The sequence below is a fragment of the Chelonia mydas genome, chromosome 2, assembly GCF_015237465.2.
Source record: "Chelonia mydas isolate rCheMyd1 chromosome 2, rCheMyd1.pri.v2, whole genome shotgun sequence".
Taxonomy (NCBI): domain Eukaryota; kingdom Metazoa; phylum Chordata; order Testudines; family Cheloniidae; genus Chelonia; species Chelonia mydas.
In genome coordinates, this window is record NC_057850.1 from 132,260,836 (window position 1) to 132,278,823 (window position 17,988).

General features: G+C 41.4%; 1 protein-coding gene across 4 annotated transcripts in view; it reads right to left on the reverse strand.

Moving 5' to 3' along the window:
• Nucleotides 1-17,988, reverse strand: part of FBXL7 (F-box and leucine rich repeat protein 7) — a 311,069-nt gene that overhangs the window by 231,628 nt on the left and 61,453 nt on the right. For all 4 annotated transcript variants that reach the window (XM_043540241.1, XM_007065027.4, XM_043540242.1 and 1 more), the window contains one exon: nucleotides 8,622-8,711. In XM_043540241.1, the coding sequence (XP_043396176.1) occupies nucleotides 8,622-8,639 (18 nt within the window). In that variant the 5' untranslated portion in view covers nucleotides 8,640-8,711. Of the gene's footprint in view, nucleotides 1-8,621; nucleotides 8,712-17,988 lie in introns of those variants that run through there.

The following is a 17,988-nucleotide window of genomic DNA, read 5'->3' on the forward strand; positions in this document are numbered from 1 at the left end:
ATCTCTCTCCATCAGTGTTACAGAGGGCAGACAATTTATGAGTTTACCCTGTATAAGCTTTATATAGAGTAAACTGGATTTATCTGGGGTTTGGATCCCATTGGGAACTCGGTGTCTGGGTGCTGGAGATAGGTGACCTGCTGAGCAGTTTTTGGTTAAAGTCTGCAGCTTTGGGGGTGTGGACCAGGCCTGGGTCTGTGCTGCAGCAGACTAGCGTATCTGGCTCAACAAGGTAGGGTTCTGGAGTCCCAAGCTAGCAGTGGAAAACGAGCTCAGAGGTAACTTCAGCATGTCAGGTGACAGTCCCAAGGGGATCTCTGTGACTGAACCCATCACAACATGTCTCTCTCTCTCGCTCGCTCTCTGTGAGAAAACAGCAAAGGAGGTAAGTGGAGGCTCCTGAGCCAGCCTTTCTGTGTTAACAAGCAGCACTTTGATAGAAGGACATTTTCAGTGTTGGGTCTTTTAACTTATTTCCCACCTTGGTTTGAGAGAGCCAAAGTCAGTTCACCTTCAAGGCATCCTCCCTCCAACCCTCTCCCTCCTCCTGTCTCTTGAAAAGGTTATGTATTACAGAGCATACAAGTAGGTTGAACGGGGTAAGCAGTTTTAATGCTGACATAGAATGACATCCCAGGTGAAGAGAGCCCATATTCTAAATGTATTTTGTATGCTTTAGTAGTGCTCCAACATGCATGCACCTGTAGGGTGAAATGAAATGCATGTTGAAGTAATCCAAATAAAACTTTTCTATGCTCAACTCAAACAATAAAAACAATGAGGAGTCTGGTGACACCTTAAAGACTAACAGATTTATCTGTCCATAAGCTTCTGTGGGTAAAAAACCCACTTCTTCAGATGCATGGAGTGAAAATTACAGATACATGAAGAGAAGGGAGTAACCTTACAAGCGGAGAACCAATGTTGAAGGCCAATTTAGTCAGGGTGGATGTGGTCCCCTGACAATAATTGTTGAGGAGGTATCAATACCAAGAGAGGGAAAATTGCATTTGTAGTGAGCCAGCCACTCCCAGTCCCTATTCAAGCCCAAATTGATGGTGTTAAGTTTGCAAATGAATTGTAGTTCTGCAGTTTCTCTTTAAAGTTTGTTTTTGAAGTTTTTTTTGTTGAAGAATGGCTACTTTTAAATCTGTTATTGAGTGTCCAGGGAGACTGAAGTGTTCTCCTACTGGCTTTTGCATGTTACCATTCCTGATGCCTGATTTGTGTCCATTTATCCTTTTACATACCCTGACTAAACTGGCCTTCAATTGGCCTACTGCTCTGAAATTGGCCTACCCCTCTGAAATTCAAACAATGTCACCTACCACATTCCTATGTAAAGCAGTAATAAAGACTTTATTTTAGATCTCAGTTTTTTCTGGGAAGGAAGGATGGTTATATACAGAAAGTCAAATAGCCCATATTTCATAAGGTACTCAGGTGTCATAAAAAAGTGCTTATATGCTATTTTATATGAATGTTCAATAAGTTTGTTCTTAACTTAGTATAAGTTACTAACTTAGCATAAGTGATTAAAGTAGTTGAAGCCTTAGGCCGAGGTCAAGCTGACCTGAGAGGAATGCTGAGGAAGCAGCTACAAAACCTGCTGAGACTGCCCGTTATCACTGAAGATAAAAAAGAAAGTAAGGAGTAGGACTGACTGTCTCCCGGAGCAAATCCAGCACCCGGCAACGGACTGTCCACTCAGCAACAGAACTGTCCAATGGGAAAGAGCAGAGACCCCTACTCAAATTAGGGGATTGGACTTTGGACATGGGCGAGGGCAGTGTTACCAACTGTAAAGGGCATAATTGTTTGCAATTTCTGAGGGGCGGGGTCCCTCTCCGGAGGCACCCAGCTCGAGCTGTATTTCTGTACACCAATAAAAGATGCCTGTGTAGATTGGACTCTGAATCTGGAGCTCTGTGGGATCCTAGAGTCGAATCAAGCACCTAGAGGGGTGAGAGCAAGGGCTAATTGTTTTTCCCCCAGGGCAACACCCTGGGGGAAACATTTCATCTTTTTTACTGCTAGCAAGCATTGTGAGATGGTTTCTCAAAACAAAAGTTGGAGGGAAGTCACTTTCTTGGGATTCTAGGGAAAGCTACAAGCTTTGCTGAAATTAGTTCCCACAACTATCCTCTCCGACTATTTTCAAGGACTTTTATTACCATTTGGTTAAAAAAGGGCTTGAATTGGATAGATAACTTTAGTCCTCAAGCACTTCCATAATCAAAAGACAAGCTACCCAAAGTACATACCTGTATGCCTTTCCATATCCAAACAAACACTCATCATTTCTAACATTGGCTATCAACATTCAGAACAAAAACTAAGGGTATATCTACACTGCTGTTAGACACCCATGGCTGGCCTGTGCCAGCTAATGCAACTCAGGCTAAGGGGCTGTTTAACTGCAGTGTAGACATCGAGGCTTGGGTTGTAACCTGGGCTCTGGGACTCTGCGAGGTGGGAGGTTCCCAGAGCCTAGGCTCCAGCCTGAGTGTCTATACCACAGTTCAACAGCCCCTTAGCCAGAGGTCCTTAGCCTGAGTCAGCTGGCACGAGCCAGCCACAGGTGTCTAATTACAGTGTAGGTATACCCTACCAGTCTTGCTGACAGACAGCTTTAGGAATGCATAAAACTCACAACCAAGTAGGACTCTCCCAATATTTCACATACTGTAGGACTTGATTGTCAACTACTATAGCTCTTAGTCTGAAAAGAGGGGGGAATGCCCATTCTACAGCCCTCATTTCTGCTGCAAATTCTGTGGGGCTAGGAACCTACATGTTAGGAGAGGGCAACAGCAAATTCCAAAGCAAGATTAATCACAGTCAATGTCAACTTTTACACATATGTCTTCTGGTCTGTTTAACTCTGTGATAGCAGGAAAAGGGATAGCTGGGGGTAAGGACTTTGATAGCAACACTATTGGGTGAATCTCAGCCAGATGCCTAAACCTTTCCATCAAAATGAAGAAGTCATCTGATATTGTGCCTGGCATAACACCCTTATGACAATATTATAAAGGATATCACCTTTATAAACACCTTATAAAGCTCCTCTTTAAAAGTTATATTTCACATCACAGACACAGATATGCTTCCTAGAAGTGCAATCCAGTTTAGCCAGCTAAGGGCAGATGATGAACCCAGAAGCTGTACACTGTCAAAGACAAGGCAGCTGTAAGTATTGGTCAGATCATGATTACCAGAGCCACAGCCCTCTAGCACTGCATGCACAGTACAGATGTCATTTTCAAAGAACTGCCACTTATTTGGTGTGACAAGTATGAATGGATGCTACAGAAGCAATTAGATTTTCACATTGAAACAGTGTGCAATTCAATCATAGCACATGTGAAACAGCATTGCAAGTAGCACTCTAGAAAATCCTCTCTGCTCTTTTCATGTCCTCTTTTGTACGCACATATTCTCTGTAACAGAATGATCATTTTCAGCTACTGCACTGAAGGTAATTTGTGGAGAATACCATGGATATGGATTCTTAAGAAAAATGCAGGCTGGAATTCAGAAGTTACCGCAAAAGAAAAATCTCCCCTTCTACCAAGTTTCTTGTATAAATCAGCTATAGTAAAGCCAAATGAAACTGAATATTGCAAAAATAATTATAATTAGAAGTCAACCTCAACTGGTCCTTCTAAGAAAAATTTAAAAAAAAAAAAAAAAATCACACTGCTATAGCATAATGTTTGGTTCCTGGGACAGGACACAGAGGCAATGCATTTCAGTGGTTAAACCTTCCCTGAGAATATTTTTCTTTGCAGTCATGGACTTCAAAATTGGTTTTACCGGCCTGGAAAAAATAAGCCATTGATGTGTCTGCTGGAACTTTCATAAATAGGAATCGTTGAAGGAATAAATAACACTGCCAGTAACACTGCTGCTTCCACATTACCAGGTAACTATTACAAAATACACACAGATCACACACAGATCAAACAGCATTCATCTCCCATTGGAAACCGAGTCAAGTTAACATCACTGATCCAGGCTGAAAAAACAAAAAGCAAAACTATTTTCTACAGGGTGCCCAGAGCTACACTACAGCTGGATGCCAGGAACAAGCAGTGCAAGAATATTACAATAGACTCATATTAAGAGCCAAATTTTAAATGATATGATTGTTCAGCCAAGACTGTCTCTAGTAAACTGACAGTGTGGGGTTTTAGAGCATTTAAACAATCCATGACAAAAAGTTTCATCCTTTGGTTCCCAAAATAGAACCAGGGGTAGGGATACATAACATGTTCTTGAATTTCTTTAACTTTAATTGGTTAATGGTGAACAAATTTCAGCCAGCCTCTGGTATTGGGACGGAGGGAAGGAAATGCAATACATGCAGAGTTAGAGGATGGTGGCATACCAACAAGAGGAACTGTGCTACATTAAGCTGTGTGTATTCATGGCCTACAGTTATTCTGTTTCTGGATTAACAATACTGTGCCAATCCTACACAAAAGTGTTTAGGAGAGAGAGGGCCCAGGTATTTTTCCCCACCTTATACTCCTTATGCAAAGGGTGGGTTAAGTATAAGCTCTTGTGCTCAGACATTTAGGACTAACTAGTATTGTCAATAGTCTGAAAAGGAAACAGGAGAGAGCTAGGGTCACGCCTCCCTGCCCTTTGATTCAGCAAGTAAAGCTACTCCGCTATGGAGACTAAGGTATGCTGTACCCCTTTGAGTGGCGGAGCATCAGCAACAGCAATCTTCCCAATGCACCTGGGAGCTTGGCATGCATTTTGTCTCACTGGGTCACAAAACCTCTCATAGCTCCTACAGGTATGGTGCAGCTGTGCCACCATCCTCCACCACAGGGATGTGGCTTAAAAGCCACAATTTAGTTAGAGTCTTTCCAGATCTTGAATGCAGTATATGACCTTAAGCCTCACCGTCAGCGCCTATTCACAACAATGGCAATTCCATTATTGTAAGCCATATGTCATTCCATCCAGGGTTTGAGGAGATCTCATGAAGGTGAAAAAAAGAAAGACTTCATTTTGAAACTGCTATCCATTTGCTGTCCACATGCTGTGGTGGAATTACTACTATAGCACTAAATATCTGTACAGAGAACAGGTTTCAATGTTAAAGTAGTACATGAGATATAGACAGTATTTCTGTTTTGTGGAACTGTCCATTTGATTTGATGGCAAGATGACATGCTCTGAGGCTATTCTTGATGTTGCCTTGCCATTGCCCTGAACTGCCTGTAGTCATTTGCACCACTGCAAGGCGGAAGTAAAGTGTTCACATTGCTCTGGTGTGAAATACTAAAGTTGTAGGGCAACAGTGAATCAGGCCCATAGATTTTTCTTCCTAGCTGTTTCATAGATATTCAGTGCTATAACTTCAGCAACAGCTTTGTACCAACAGCCTCAAAGGAAAGGAGGGAGAAAGAGAGCACACAGCACAACTGGAAAGAATTAGGGTCAGTTTGCAAAGCTGGAATTCGGTTTGGGAGGCAGGGGAAGAATAGAAGGCCTGCAACTTCACATACTTAAGTTCCTGATTTCCTAACTCTACAGGGAGCATATAATTTAGCTGCCACTAGAGATGCAATGGTATTTTTAAAAAGCAGTCATCCAGTTATCTAGTGTAGCATTTTGCATACTGTTCGAGGTCAAGTGGAACAATTCCGCTGGCATCCCTTCATAACCTCCTCTCCATACATACATGCACATAGTCCTTTCATAGGACAATTTATGGTACTGTGAACTGTGCCTACTAGTAAGAGCAAAGGATAGAATTAGAAGTTCCCAGCTCTGCCATAGACTAACTGTATGAGCTGGCAAATCACTTGAAGCTCAAATACTATGGTGATGGGGGCCATGTAAAGTATAAAATATAGTCTGTTGTGGGTAAGGACTACTACACTGATTCTATGGAAGACTGAAGCACAGAGTATTCTAAAGATGAATTGACTAACAATAGTAAAATGCTTTGTAAACAACAATAAAAAGGCACAACAACTACTACTGTTTGTACAGTGCTGGACAATGGGGCTCCATTCTTGGCTGGTCCCTCGGCACTATTGTACTAGGTATTAATAATGAAATAATTGAAAGCATTCTCACAACCTACAACCTTAAGATTCCATTCAACCCATAGGAAGGACGCATCTTGAGTCTCAATGGGGACTTTGTGCTGTTCAGTTGAATTCACCCTACAGAACAGAAATGAGTTTTAAATAGTCCTGAGACCTGAAACGGCAATTTTGAGGTGTACAGGATGAGTCCTTTAGCAGGGCACAACACTGGTATTTTGTGGGCTGACAATCATGAGGGAACAAGATATACAGGGAGATGAAAGCAGCACAGGCACACACACACACACACACACAAAATAAGCAGAGGTGTCCGCGTGCATTGCCTGTCGGGAAACACCTACAATCAGAGATAGGTTTACACAGTTTGAGGTAGTTTAAATAAGAAAACAAGATATAGAAAAAGCCTATGAGACTCCATTACCCTGGACTCCTTCCAAAACTTCATGACAATTCAGGAAATTCATTTGTCCGCTATTTTAGTTCTGCTGGGCCGCAGTAACTCCTCTCGCTGCTGTGCGCTTGATTAATACAATCACGCTGAAAACTTCAGGGCCAGCATAGTAATCCACCAGCTATTTAAGGACTACACTGAAGGTGTGTAAAGCTGATAGACTTCAATGAGAAAATTTACATCATACATTAGCTACACAATAATTTTAAAAGTTATTTTGAAATTATATGATGTTCCCCTGGTTATCCTTAAAGACATTTTGATTACTGAACACTTCAGTGTTTGCAGCTTTGATTAGTTATTTCTTTATTTCCCTGGATGTAGACAAGACCTTCATTTTTGCATCAAGGCATTTTTCTTGACAAAATTTATCTAAGGTGAAACTGGAACCTTAAAAGGCTACCACCCACCATGAAAGGTAAAATCTATTGTTACTAGATATAGGCCTAAAGCAGGATTTGGATCCTGACTTAAATTTCCCCACATTTCCTAATGTTTACACCCAGCTCTTGTTTCGGGACCATTTCTGGTAATTTGTATTTTGGGGTCCAATCACTCTTAAGTAAATTTATTGATTTTACTTTACTCTCCTCATTTGGGTATAGTAAAACCTCAGAGTTACGAACACAAGTTACAAACTGACCAGTCAATCACACATCTCATTTGGAACCGGAAGTACACAGTCAGGCAGCAGAAGAGACAATACATACATACATGGCAAATACAGTACTGTACAGTGTAAATGTAAACTATTTAAAAAAGGGGGGAAGTTTAAAAAAAGATTTGACAAGCTAAGGAAACTGTTTCTGTGCTTGTTTCATTTGAATTAAGATGGCTAAAGGCAGCATTTTTCTTCTGCATAGTAAAGTTTCAAAGCTGTATTAAGTCAATGTTCAGTTTTAAACTTCTGAAAGAAAGAACCACCATAACATTTTGTTCAGAGTTACGAACATCCTCCATTCCTGAGGTGTTCGTAACTGAGGTTCTACCGTTCTTAGAGTTTAAAGGTAAATAGCTGTAACCAGACAGCATTGTTTTATTGAATCCACACTTTTGTTTGTTTGCTTTTTTAAACCATTAAGGTGTGTCAGAAATGAAGGAAGGTAGAGAGTAATGACTGCTTGCAGCTTAAACTTTTCCTGCCATAACAAATTAAGAAATTAGAATAATCTGTTCACTAATTAACCAGATTACATACCATTAAGTGGACATCTTCATGTCTGAGTCATCAGCTAAACATACTGTCCAAAGATCAGATACTTTTTAGCCTGCATCATTAATCGTGGCAGATGGGTTTGGTGGTTCCTAATCAGCTACCAAGAGCATTATTGTAAGGTCTAGAGCCAATATTCTTGCGTCTTAATAAAATATGAAGCCAGCACTGCTTTTCCTTGAATGCTCACCAGTTATGAGATGTATTTTATTAACTTTGCATTCCCAGCAGGAAATGATTGGTGGTTCCCCATACTATAGTTCCCTGAAATACATTCATAAACCAGGGATTTCGATAAGGTGTTCATACAGACATAAAATCTTCCCTCTCCCACTAAGACACCAAAAAAAGGCCATATCTTGAAGTTGACACATACCTTAATCACTCCAGGTGAAATACATCAGTCTGGCCAAATCACGGTCAACTCTCTCTGTCTATAACTGTATTTATTTTTAAATCCTTGGCACAAACTTCCAAGCACATCATTAAATATTTATCACATGGCATTCATAGTAGAGCAATAAAATTAACTTAGAACTCCACCCACTGTGTTTTCATGAAGTATTTTCCTTGGAAATAAGCTTGAAGTCTGATCACATCTATCTTAATACACAACAACCATCTCCTGTAATAAATGTCTTGAACAAATTCCTTTCAGCAACTCCCTTACACTTATGTTTTGCAGAACGGACTTAAACCCTTGCACAATTAAAGCTAAAATCATACAAATGAAGCTGTCTGAAAGAGGAGTTTTGTTTTAAATTTACAATGCTCCCAAGGAACCGTGGGGTAGGTTTGGGGACAGGGAGTTAATCTTCTGAAAATAGCCAACATTACACATGGAACGGGATAACCTAAATAATGAACACCAGGCGCTTACCTTCACTGGTAGCCGCATTCTTTTGGGCTTTGGTCGGTGTGTGATCTGTACTTGAACTCACGTCGGATGAGATGCTTGAGCTGCCTTTGCCTGCAAAAAAGCGTGGGGGAGAAACAGGGTGAATATTAACAGCAAAGGAGAAGAATCCTCAATATCAGACCTTGGGACAATGCCAAGTTCAGTGGCTGATGTTCAGTTTGTACTGGGAAGGGGCATGAGGTAAATGCATTATAGCCTACAGAATAAGCATCCTTTTAATTAGGGTTGCAAGTCTCACCTGCTTTGGGGAGGCTCCCATTGCAGATTTTCACAGCTCCATAATGAATTTAAAATTTTAATTTGTAATTAGCAGTTGCAAGAGAAGAACTGTATTTTCACCAAAGATTACTAATGCAAAGGTAGCCTAAGTAAAGGAAAATAGGTATTGACCCTGCTTGGTGAATATGTGGATTGAATCAAAATTTCTAACAGACTGGTCTATATCAGACTATCATCACTAAAAGCACAATAACCAGGGAGGGAAACCGCATGGTGTTGAACTTAAGGCCTTGCACTAAAACTCAGAAGATCTGGGTTCCATGCCCAGCTCTGTCACTGACTTTCAGTGCAACACTGGGCACATGCCTTTATTATATTCACATTTCACAGATTGGGAAGTTGCTTAATTGCATAGCTGATTGACTAAACTTATGGTTTGTTATGAAAAATGTTCAAGAGACCCAATAACCAAACTTAACTAAAATTTATTGTCTAAAGACAAAAGAGTACAATATGAAAAGGAAATACACATACCCTTTTCTCCAGGAAGTAATTCTTATCTCTCAGCATATTTACCTTACACAGAAGGTACACCCACCCTCCCACGACCACTTGTATTTGCAGGATGGTTCCTTACAAGTTAGAAATCATTTCATACATCACATAAGATCCAACCCCCCAGTTTGTACCAGCACTTTAACGTGTGGTTCTGCATACTAGCCTTCCAGGTCCTGTTCTGTGAAGCTATCTTTGCAGAATATTAATGCATTTTGCCTTTGATCTGTTTACTATCCACTTAGGCCAAATGCTGAGTTGTCCTGTTCCAAGATATTGTGGGATATAGCAGTGAACAAGAGCGAACAGCATTGTGGGGAAAACAATACAATTTAGCTGGCATAACTGCTCAACATTCATACATACAATATCCATACTGTGCGCTTAATACATATTAATATAGTGTAAGTAATGCCTATGGCAAACATTGTCTGTTCCCTGTTTGTCAGAGTCTTACCTATCTTACAGGGGTATGAGAGAATAAAATGCATTAATTGCGAGGTGTGTAGATACTATGGTTATGTGAAGCCATATAAACACCTACACAGACAACTTAACTTTGGAAACATTGTTGGCAGCCTCAACAATCAATTCACATGGACACTGAACGATCTTCAGCCAGAGGCATGGTCCTCCAGAGCAGGATTAAGGCACTTTGCCAGCATCCCAGGCTTGATCTGTTCTGAAGATGTATATGTTCACCCTCCTCCATGTCCACTAAAACCACAGCTGTTAAATATTTCTTTAGTGTTGAACAGCATACAAGGTAAAGAGTGTAGGTGACAGTTTATTGTTACTGGCTTAACATTTACCAAACACCAATATCATCTGTTAACCAATGGTCTGTACATCAGAGGGTGAAGCTGTGGTATCTCCGATAGCACTCGGAGAAAACTGTTGCCAAAGACTGACATTTTGATGGCAACTATTGTACCTGGCAGCCTTATGATTACAGCAATCAATGGACTGTAAACCAACAGAAAACAATTTCCCAAACACCTACAAATAAAAGGGTTATGTTGGCAGACAAACTCCTCAAAATAGTTACTGTATTTCTTTTTCACATGGCTCAGAGTAATTAAAAAAATTCAAGTCAATGGGTCATATCACCTAAACAGGAAAATAAATCAGTTTCTGTTTCCTTTCACCTTAACACATTGCTTGAAGAGAAACAGCATTCTGGAACTAAGCACCATTTATTGTTGCTTTCTCCTGTTTTTTTACTACAAGCCAGGACAATGCAATGCTACTTTGCATCAGCTTTGTTCATATCTCTTGCCACATTCCATTACACCAATGGTTTTTAACCTGTGGTCCGTGGACCCCTGGAGGTCTGAAAACTATGTCTAAGACTTCCAAAGCGGTCCACACCTTCATTTGAAATTTTTAGGGGTCCTCATATGGGAAAAAAAAGTTGAAAGTCACTGCACTACACCAAACGCTCTTGGCTCCATCTGCACAGTTATGCTGTATTCTGATACAAAGTAAAAACAAAGAAAGAAGCTAGGTTGGGGAGTAAAAATTAACATAGGACAAAACTCGAGAGCTAGAACATAAAAGATTGAGTGCTGTTTCGGGTTGACACCTTTATAACTCCTGGTAACGACACTCACGAGGCCCCACCCCCACTCCGCCTCTTCCCCCAGCCCTGATCCCCTCACCCCTGTCACTTGCTGGATCGTCTCCAGGAGTCTGCCTGCAGGTAGGAGGTGGCCCCAGCTGAGCAGGGGCTGGTGCAGGTTAACGATCCTGTCCCTCTCCCCACCCTGTGGTAACCGCGGTTTTGGTTCAGGTGCCATTTAGGGTTGTCAGGTCCCCTTTTTGACCAGACTTCCAAGTTGAAGACTGGGCACTTGGCAACCCTAAATGGCACCTAGACACAGAAGCCAAAAACCAGATGGGTGTCAATCCTAGTGTTCTTACCTTGTTTTTTGTCCAAGGACCCAAAAGTAGGAGAAAGAAATGTAATGGGAAACATCTAGGCTTATAAGAGGAGATAAGATTAGAGAGTAAAGGAAGATAAGAGGGGAGGGTTTTTAAATGGACAGTGTGGAATAGGGCGGTTACTTAAAAGAACAAACCAAATTTAAAAGCAAGGTTGACACACAAAGAAAAGCAGAACTGAATCTCCACTGAGTTAAAACTATGGGGCCTGATTCAGTTTAGACGAGCATACCCTTACCCAGACGATATCTACATTATAGCAAAGACTTTTCCTGCAAGCACAGACTGGTACTCACACTTGTTAAATATTGCCAAGGAACAAGCTATGACTTTTCTACAGCCACAACTGTGAGTAACAAAGATCGACTAATCAGCAATGCATTTGATAGTTCTAAGGAAATGAAGGCTGTACAATACAGTTACATTTAAGAAGTGTCCTATAGCCCAAGTATATTACAATTACCTTCAGCAGAAGAATGTTAAGCAAAGCCGTTTAAAGTTATGGTGGGTTTTTTTTTAATAAAGTTACATTATATGCAGAAAACTAGCTGACACCATGTTTCTGTCACTTGAGTAAACCTATAATCATAGGAATGTTAGCAAGAGACTTTTCTGATCTGTTATTTCAATCAAGCATTCCTTAGGGTTCTGCATTAAAGTATGCCTGGTTTTCATAACATTTGGCTGTAAGGAGGTCTGCTCTTTTAAACGTGCCACAGCAAAATGAGAATTTAACGTTTTTTTAATGGGAAATGACTGTTGAATATGCAAACCTAAGGGCCTTCTCAAACCAGGTACTGCCACTTATGCCTTAGGTCAGTCCCAGAGAAGCAGTCTCCTCCATAAAATTGCTCAAGTTGATACATTCCCTGATATGTGAGATGAGCTATGGAGTGGGGGCATATTAAGGGGCCAGGAAGAATTAAAAAGAAACACTTGAGCTAGTTGGGGGGAGGTAACCAAAAGTTTTCATCAGAGCCCATATTCTCATCAACAAGTGTGGTTGCCTTTAAACTTAAAAGAATATTAACCAAAAGTAACTTGGCTAGCACATTGCTTCAACTGCTCGGATGCAGGGACAAGGAAAGAATGGAGGTGTATGAAACCCACAGTTCTTTACAAGACCCTCCCAAGTTAATAGGCCTCCCAGCTTAGGCGTCAGGGTTTGTGGTGGGAGAAATCAAGTTGTGCACAGAGTAGAGAAGGTATAGGGTTGCCAAGTTTTGTTTTGGGGGTGAGGGTTATATTTTATTTTTAAACACAAGCTTCAGGAAGAGACTGTAAGGTTTGGGATATTTCACTAGCAAGGACAAAACTCACCTCTAAAAGGAGAGCAGCATTTCCATAGAACATTATCACATTCTGCTGCAACATAGAAACTGCAAGACTAAACTGATTAAGAGGCTAGCATGGCAAGGTGTGATTAACAGTACAATAATCCTTGGAACTATTTCTTCCAATGTGGTGAATTCTTTCACGGGGAAAGGAAATCAGTAACACAAACCATGGACAAGACACACTTGCCAGCTGCATGTGTGCAACATAAATAGACATTTGCATTGTTGGAGCACAAGGTCTTGTAGTGGGACCAAAAGAACTGAGTTTTTCCATTAGTTGTCAATAGTAGTAAGACTTCTGTCCCCCTACAGGCACGCCACTGGAGCAGAACAACTGAGCAGCTAATGGCAATGTATTACTTAGGATAGGTTTCAGAGTAGCAGCCGTGTTAGTCTGTATCCGCAAAAAGAACAGGAGGACTTGTGGCACCTTAGAGACTAAAATTTATTTGAGCATAAGCTTTCATGAGCTACAGCTCACGATGAAGTGAGCTGTAGCTCACGAAAGCTTATGCTCAAATAAATTTGTCTCTAAGGTGCCACACATCCTTTTCTTTTTACTTAGGATAGTACGTTTCCGTAATGCTCTTGAAATCCCACTCTATACTACCCACTTTAAATGCACTTTTAACATTGACAACAGTAAATTACATGCACTATTAGAATTTAACAAATATTTTAACAGGTAAAAAAAAAAAGAGAAAAAAAACAATTATACAGAATGATTGTAGCCAGACACCAAATTTTGCCATATTATTGTTCTGTTAATATTTTATAATTTCCCACAGAAGTACACAGTTTCAACAGAAAAGATGGTGCCCCAACTCCAGAACAGCCAACAGTCTAGTGCTAACAGAACTCACCAGGGCTGTAGCAGACCTGGTTCAAGTCCTTGCTCCAGAGCAGGTATTTGAACCCAGGCCTCCCTCATCCCAAGTGAGTTCCATAATCCTGGGATTTGGGGTAGAAGGGAACCACCACTGCCTCTTCCACTTCGCGAATGGCAGCAGAGTCTCCTTTTGAATTTAGAGCCCCACCAAAAACGTTTTGGTCCAAACTGTTCAGTGAATGAGGACATTAATTTACAAATCATTTTGCGGCAACTGAAATTGCAGTTTTCAGCAAATACACGATTAATCTGAAAAAATATTTGCCCTTCTCCACTCACCCCAATAATTTTGCCATTCAGTGTCTTGTAGGCAGTGCTGGCTTGACTTTTTGCTTCTCTAAGCAAATAAGAAAAATTCTGTCCCTCCCAAATAAACAGCCAATAAACATTTTGCTGCTCCTAATATTTTGGTGCCTTAGGCAGCTGCCTCACTCTGCCTCTGAGAAAACTGGCCCTGCTTATAAGCCTGGACTCATAATGAGCAGCAGCAGCCACCACATGCCAACAATCATAAATTGCATCTATTAATTTAAAAACCAGAAACCAAACCAAACCAAACAAAAAAGACAGTAAAAGTCCTACAGTCCGGAATAAATTATTTCAAAAGCAGCATTGGGAGGAGTCTAACCGCAGAGAATTTCAATGAAACAGACAGCAGGCAAAAGCAGATTCTTACATGATGCCCTATCCCTCTCTCAATTAAAAATATGCATTGCATTAAGAGGAACCTTTGGATATTTCAACATAAATACCCCACTACCAGATTGTTACAGACCCTTACACAGGTTTACAGGGGGAAGCACACCATGACTGCAGCCTGCACAAGAGCATGGCAAGTTGAGGAAATCTATCCGGTAACAGGAGACCACTAATTCCACACTTCTTGGTTGGAAAAAGGTGTGCTATTATCATCCACCAGGGGAAAATATTGAAGGTCTACCTTTGTACTACATTTAACAAAAATACAGGATACTTTAAAAGAAAAAAAAAGGAGTTGAGTTAAACAGGAAGACGACTGGATATCTGGCTCATTTTGGAATGACAAGTGATCAGCGGTTTGATGTTTTCAAGCCAATAAGAATAGGCTTTATGATTACTATGGGACAAATTAGAGCCTATTTTACAAAGTTGTGCAGGAAAATATGGGGACAGGTGTATGTTATGTGCACCACAAGTAGAAGTGAAGGGAAACAGCAGCCTCCACAGGAGCACTCCTCCCCCTCCCACGCAGGTGGGCAAAAAGGGGATTGAACTTTAGGCAAATAGTTTCAGACACCCCCCCCCCCCCAAAAAAAATGCACTTTCCACTGAAAAACCGTCAAAAAAAATTGCCAAGCTCTACTGGTAATTAGAGTCCAGATCATAGGATCTAGACTCACTGGAAAATATGTGATTTATAACACTGCAAACGAGGAACTGTTATCTATATCTTTACTACAAATTTGAATTTTTCTCGTCTGGTATACCTAATAGATATGAACGATGATGCTTACCTGTAAATACCACTCTTTCCCTTTCTCCTAGATCAAGATGCATTCATTGGTATTTCCCCAAATGCAGCTTAATTTTTCCTCTTAACACTTCAAAATATGGTTTTTAAAGCATGTATATAGATCTGATACAAATGTCTTTTCTACCTGTAATTTCTAATGATACACATTACACTGATCAGTCTCAGTCTTTAAAACCTCTTGGATATCTTCTTGCACAGAGCACTGCCCTACATGGGTGCTTTACTTTTAGAAGTGTTGTTATTTTTATAAGTTTCTTTACAGTAACTGACAACCCACTGTAGTAGCTGGGCTTGAAGGAATATCTGGCTTCTATTTCTACAGAAGATGTACTTTGAATAAATGAATAAGTACAGTAAAACTGGTGTTGGACAACACACCATTGACTATCTTTTTCTAATATCAAAACAAAACAAAAACCACTTTGGAGTACATAATCTCCTTGGCATGAATGCAGATTTGGCTGGGTTACATTCCCTAACTATTGCTTAGTAGAATTCTACTTAATAAATGAGGTGCCCTATAATCCTTTTCTTGAACTATCTGACCTATCTTGAACATACCTGAATTAAAGAGTAATATTTACACATTCATCCTACAATTCTACCATATAAAAAAAATCCACAGAAGTTCAGTTTGAGTAATATTTCAAGAGAGCTTTCATTTGTTCCTTTCTAACATGCACATGTCCCTTCTGTATCCTTTATAAATAAGGAAGCTTTAAATTTTTTATCCCGCTTTCAATGTTTATTAATGACACATCCTCATAATATTTATTGATTACCATAAATTCTTCCCAAATTTGGCTACACAGAAGATTCTATTTGTTTATGATATTGGCACAATTCACAACAGATCCAAACAAATGCTTTAGTTAGACCCTAAAGGAGTAAACTCATTGTACCTAAACAACTTAGCCCTGGTCTAAACTAGGAGTTGAGGTCGAATTTAGCAGAGTTAAATCGATTTAACCCTGCACCCGTCCACACAACGAAGCCCCCCCCCCTTTTTTTTTTGGACTTAAAGGGCTCTTAAAATCGATTTCCTTACTCCACCCCTGACAAGGAGATTAGCGCTGAAATCGGCCTTGCCGGGTAGAATTTGGGATACTGTGGACACAATTAGACAGTATTGGCCTCCGTGAGCTATCCCAGAGTGCTCCATTGTGACCGCTCCGGACAGCACTCTCAACTCAGATGCACTGGCCAGGTAGACATGAAAAGGCCCACGAACTTTTGAATTTCAATTTCCTGTTTGGCCAGCGTGGCAAGCTGCAGGTGACCACGATGGAGTCCCAGAATCGCAATAGAGCTCCAGCATGGACCGAACGGGAGGTAGAGGATCTGATCGCTGTATGGGAAGAAGAATCCGTGCTATCAGAACTATGTTCCAGTTTTCAAAATGCCAAAAAACATTTGTCAAAATCTCCCAGGGCATGAAGGACAGAGGCCATAACAGGGACCCGAAGCAGTGCCGCGTGAAACTTAAGGAGCTGAGGCAAGCCTACCAGAAAACCAGAGAGGAGAACGGCCGCTCCGGGTCAGAGCCCAAAACATGCCGCTTCTATGATGAGCTGCATGCCATTTTAGGAGGTTCAGCCACCACGACCCCAGCCATGTTGTTTGACTCCTTCAATGGAGAAGGAGGCAACACGGAAGCAGGTTTTGGGGATGAGGAAGATGATGATGATGAGGATGTAGATAGCTCACAGCAAGCAAGCGGAGAAACCAGTTTTCCCAACAGCCAGGAACTGTTTCTCACCCTGGACCTGGAGCCAGTACCCCCCGAACCCACCCAAGGCTGCCTCCTGGACCCTCCAGGCAGAGAAGAAACCTCCAGTGAGCGTACCTTTTAAAATACTATACATGGTTTAAAAGCAAACATGTTTAATGATTAATTTGCTCTGGCATTTGCGGCTCTCCTGGATGTACTCCCAAAGCCTTTGCAAAAGGTTTCTGGGGAGGGCAGCCTTATTCTATCCACCATGGTAGGAGACTCCACCACTCCAGGCCAGTAGCACGTACTCAGGAATCACTGTACAACAAAGCATTCCAGTGTATGTTTGCTGGCGTTCAAACAACATCCGTTCTTTATCTCTGTTATCCTCAAGACAGTGATATTATTCATGGTCACCTGGTTGAAATAGGGTGCTTTTCTTAAAGGGATATTCAGAGGTGCCCGTTCCTGCTGGGCTGTTTGCCTGTGGCTGAACAGAAATGTTCCCCACTGTTAGCCACGGGGAAGGGGGAGGGGCTAGCCACGCGCTGGGAGGGAGGCAAAATGCGACCTTGTAACAAAAGCACATGTGCTACGTATGTAATGTTAACAGCAAGGTTTACTGTGAAAGTGTACCCACTGTTCTATAAAATGTGTCTTTTTAAATACCACTGTCCCTCTTTTTTCCTCCACCAGCTGCATGTGTTTCAAGGATCACAGGATCTTCTCCTTCCCAGAGGCTAGCAAAGCTCGGAAGGCAAAAAAAATGCACTCGCAATGAAATGTTCTCTGACCTCATGCTGTCCTCCCACACTGACAGAGCACAGACAAATGGGTGGAGGCAGACAATGTCAGAGTGCAGGAAAGCACAAAATGACCGGGAGGAGAGGTGGCGGGCTGAAGAGAGGGCTGAAGCTGAAAGGTGGCAGCAGCGTGATGAGAGGAGGCAGGACTCAATGCTGAGGCTGCTGGAGGATCAAACTAATATGCTCCAGCGTATGGTTGAGCTGCAGGAAAGGCAGCAGGAGCACAGACTGCTGCTACAGCCCCTGTATAACCAACCGCTGTCCTCCCCAAGTTCCATAGCCTCCTCACCCAGATGCCCAAGAACGCGGTGGGGGGGGCCTCCGGCCAACCAGCCACTCCACCCCAGAGGA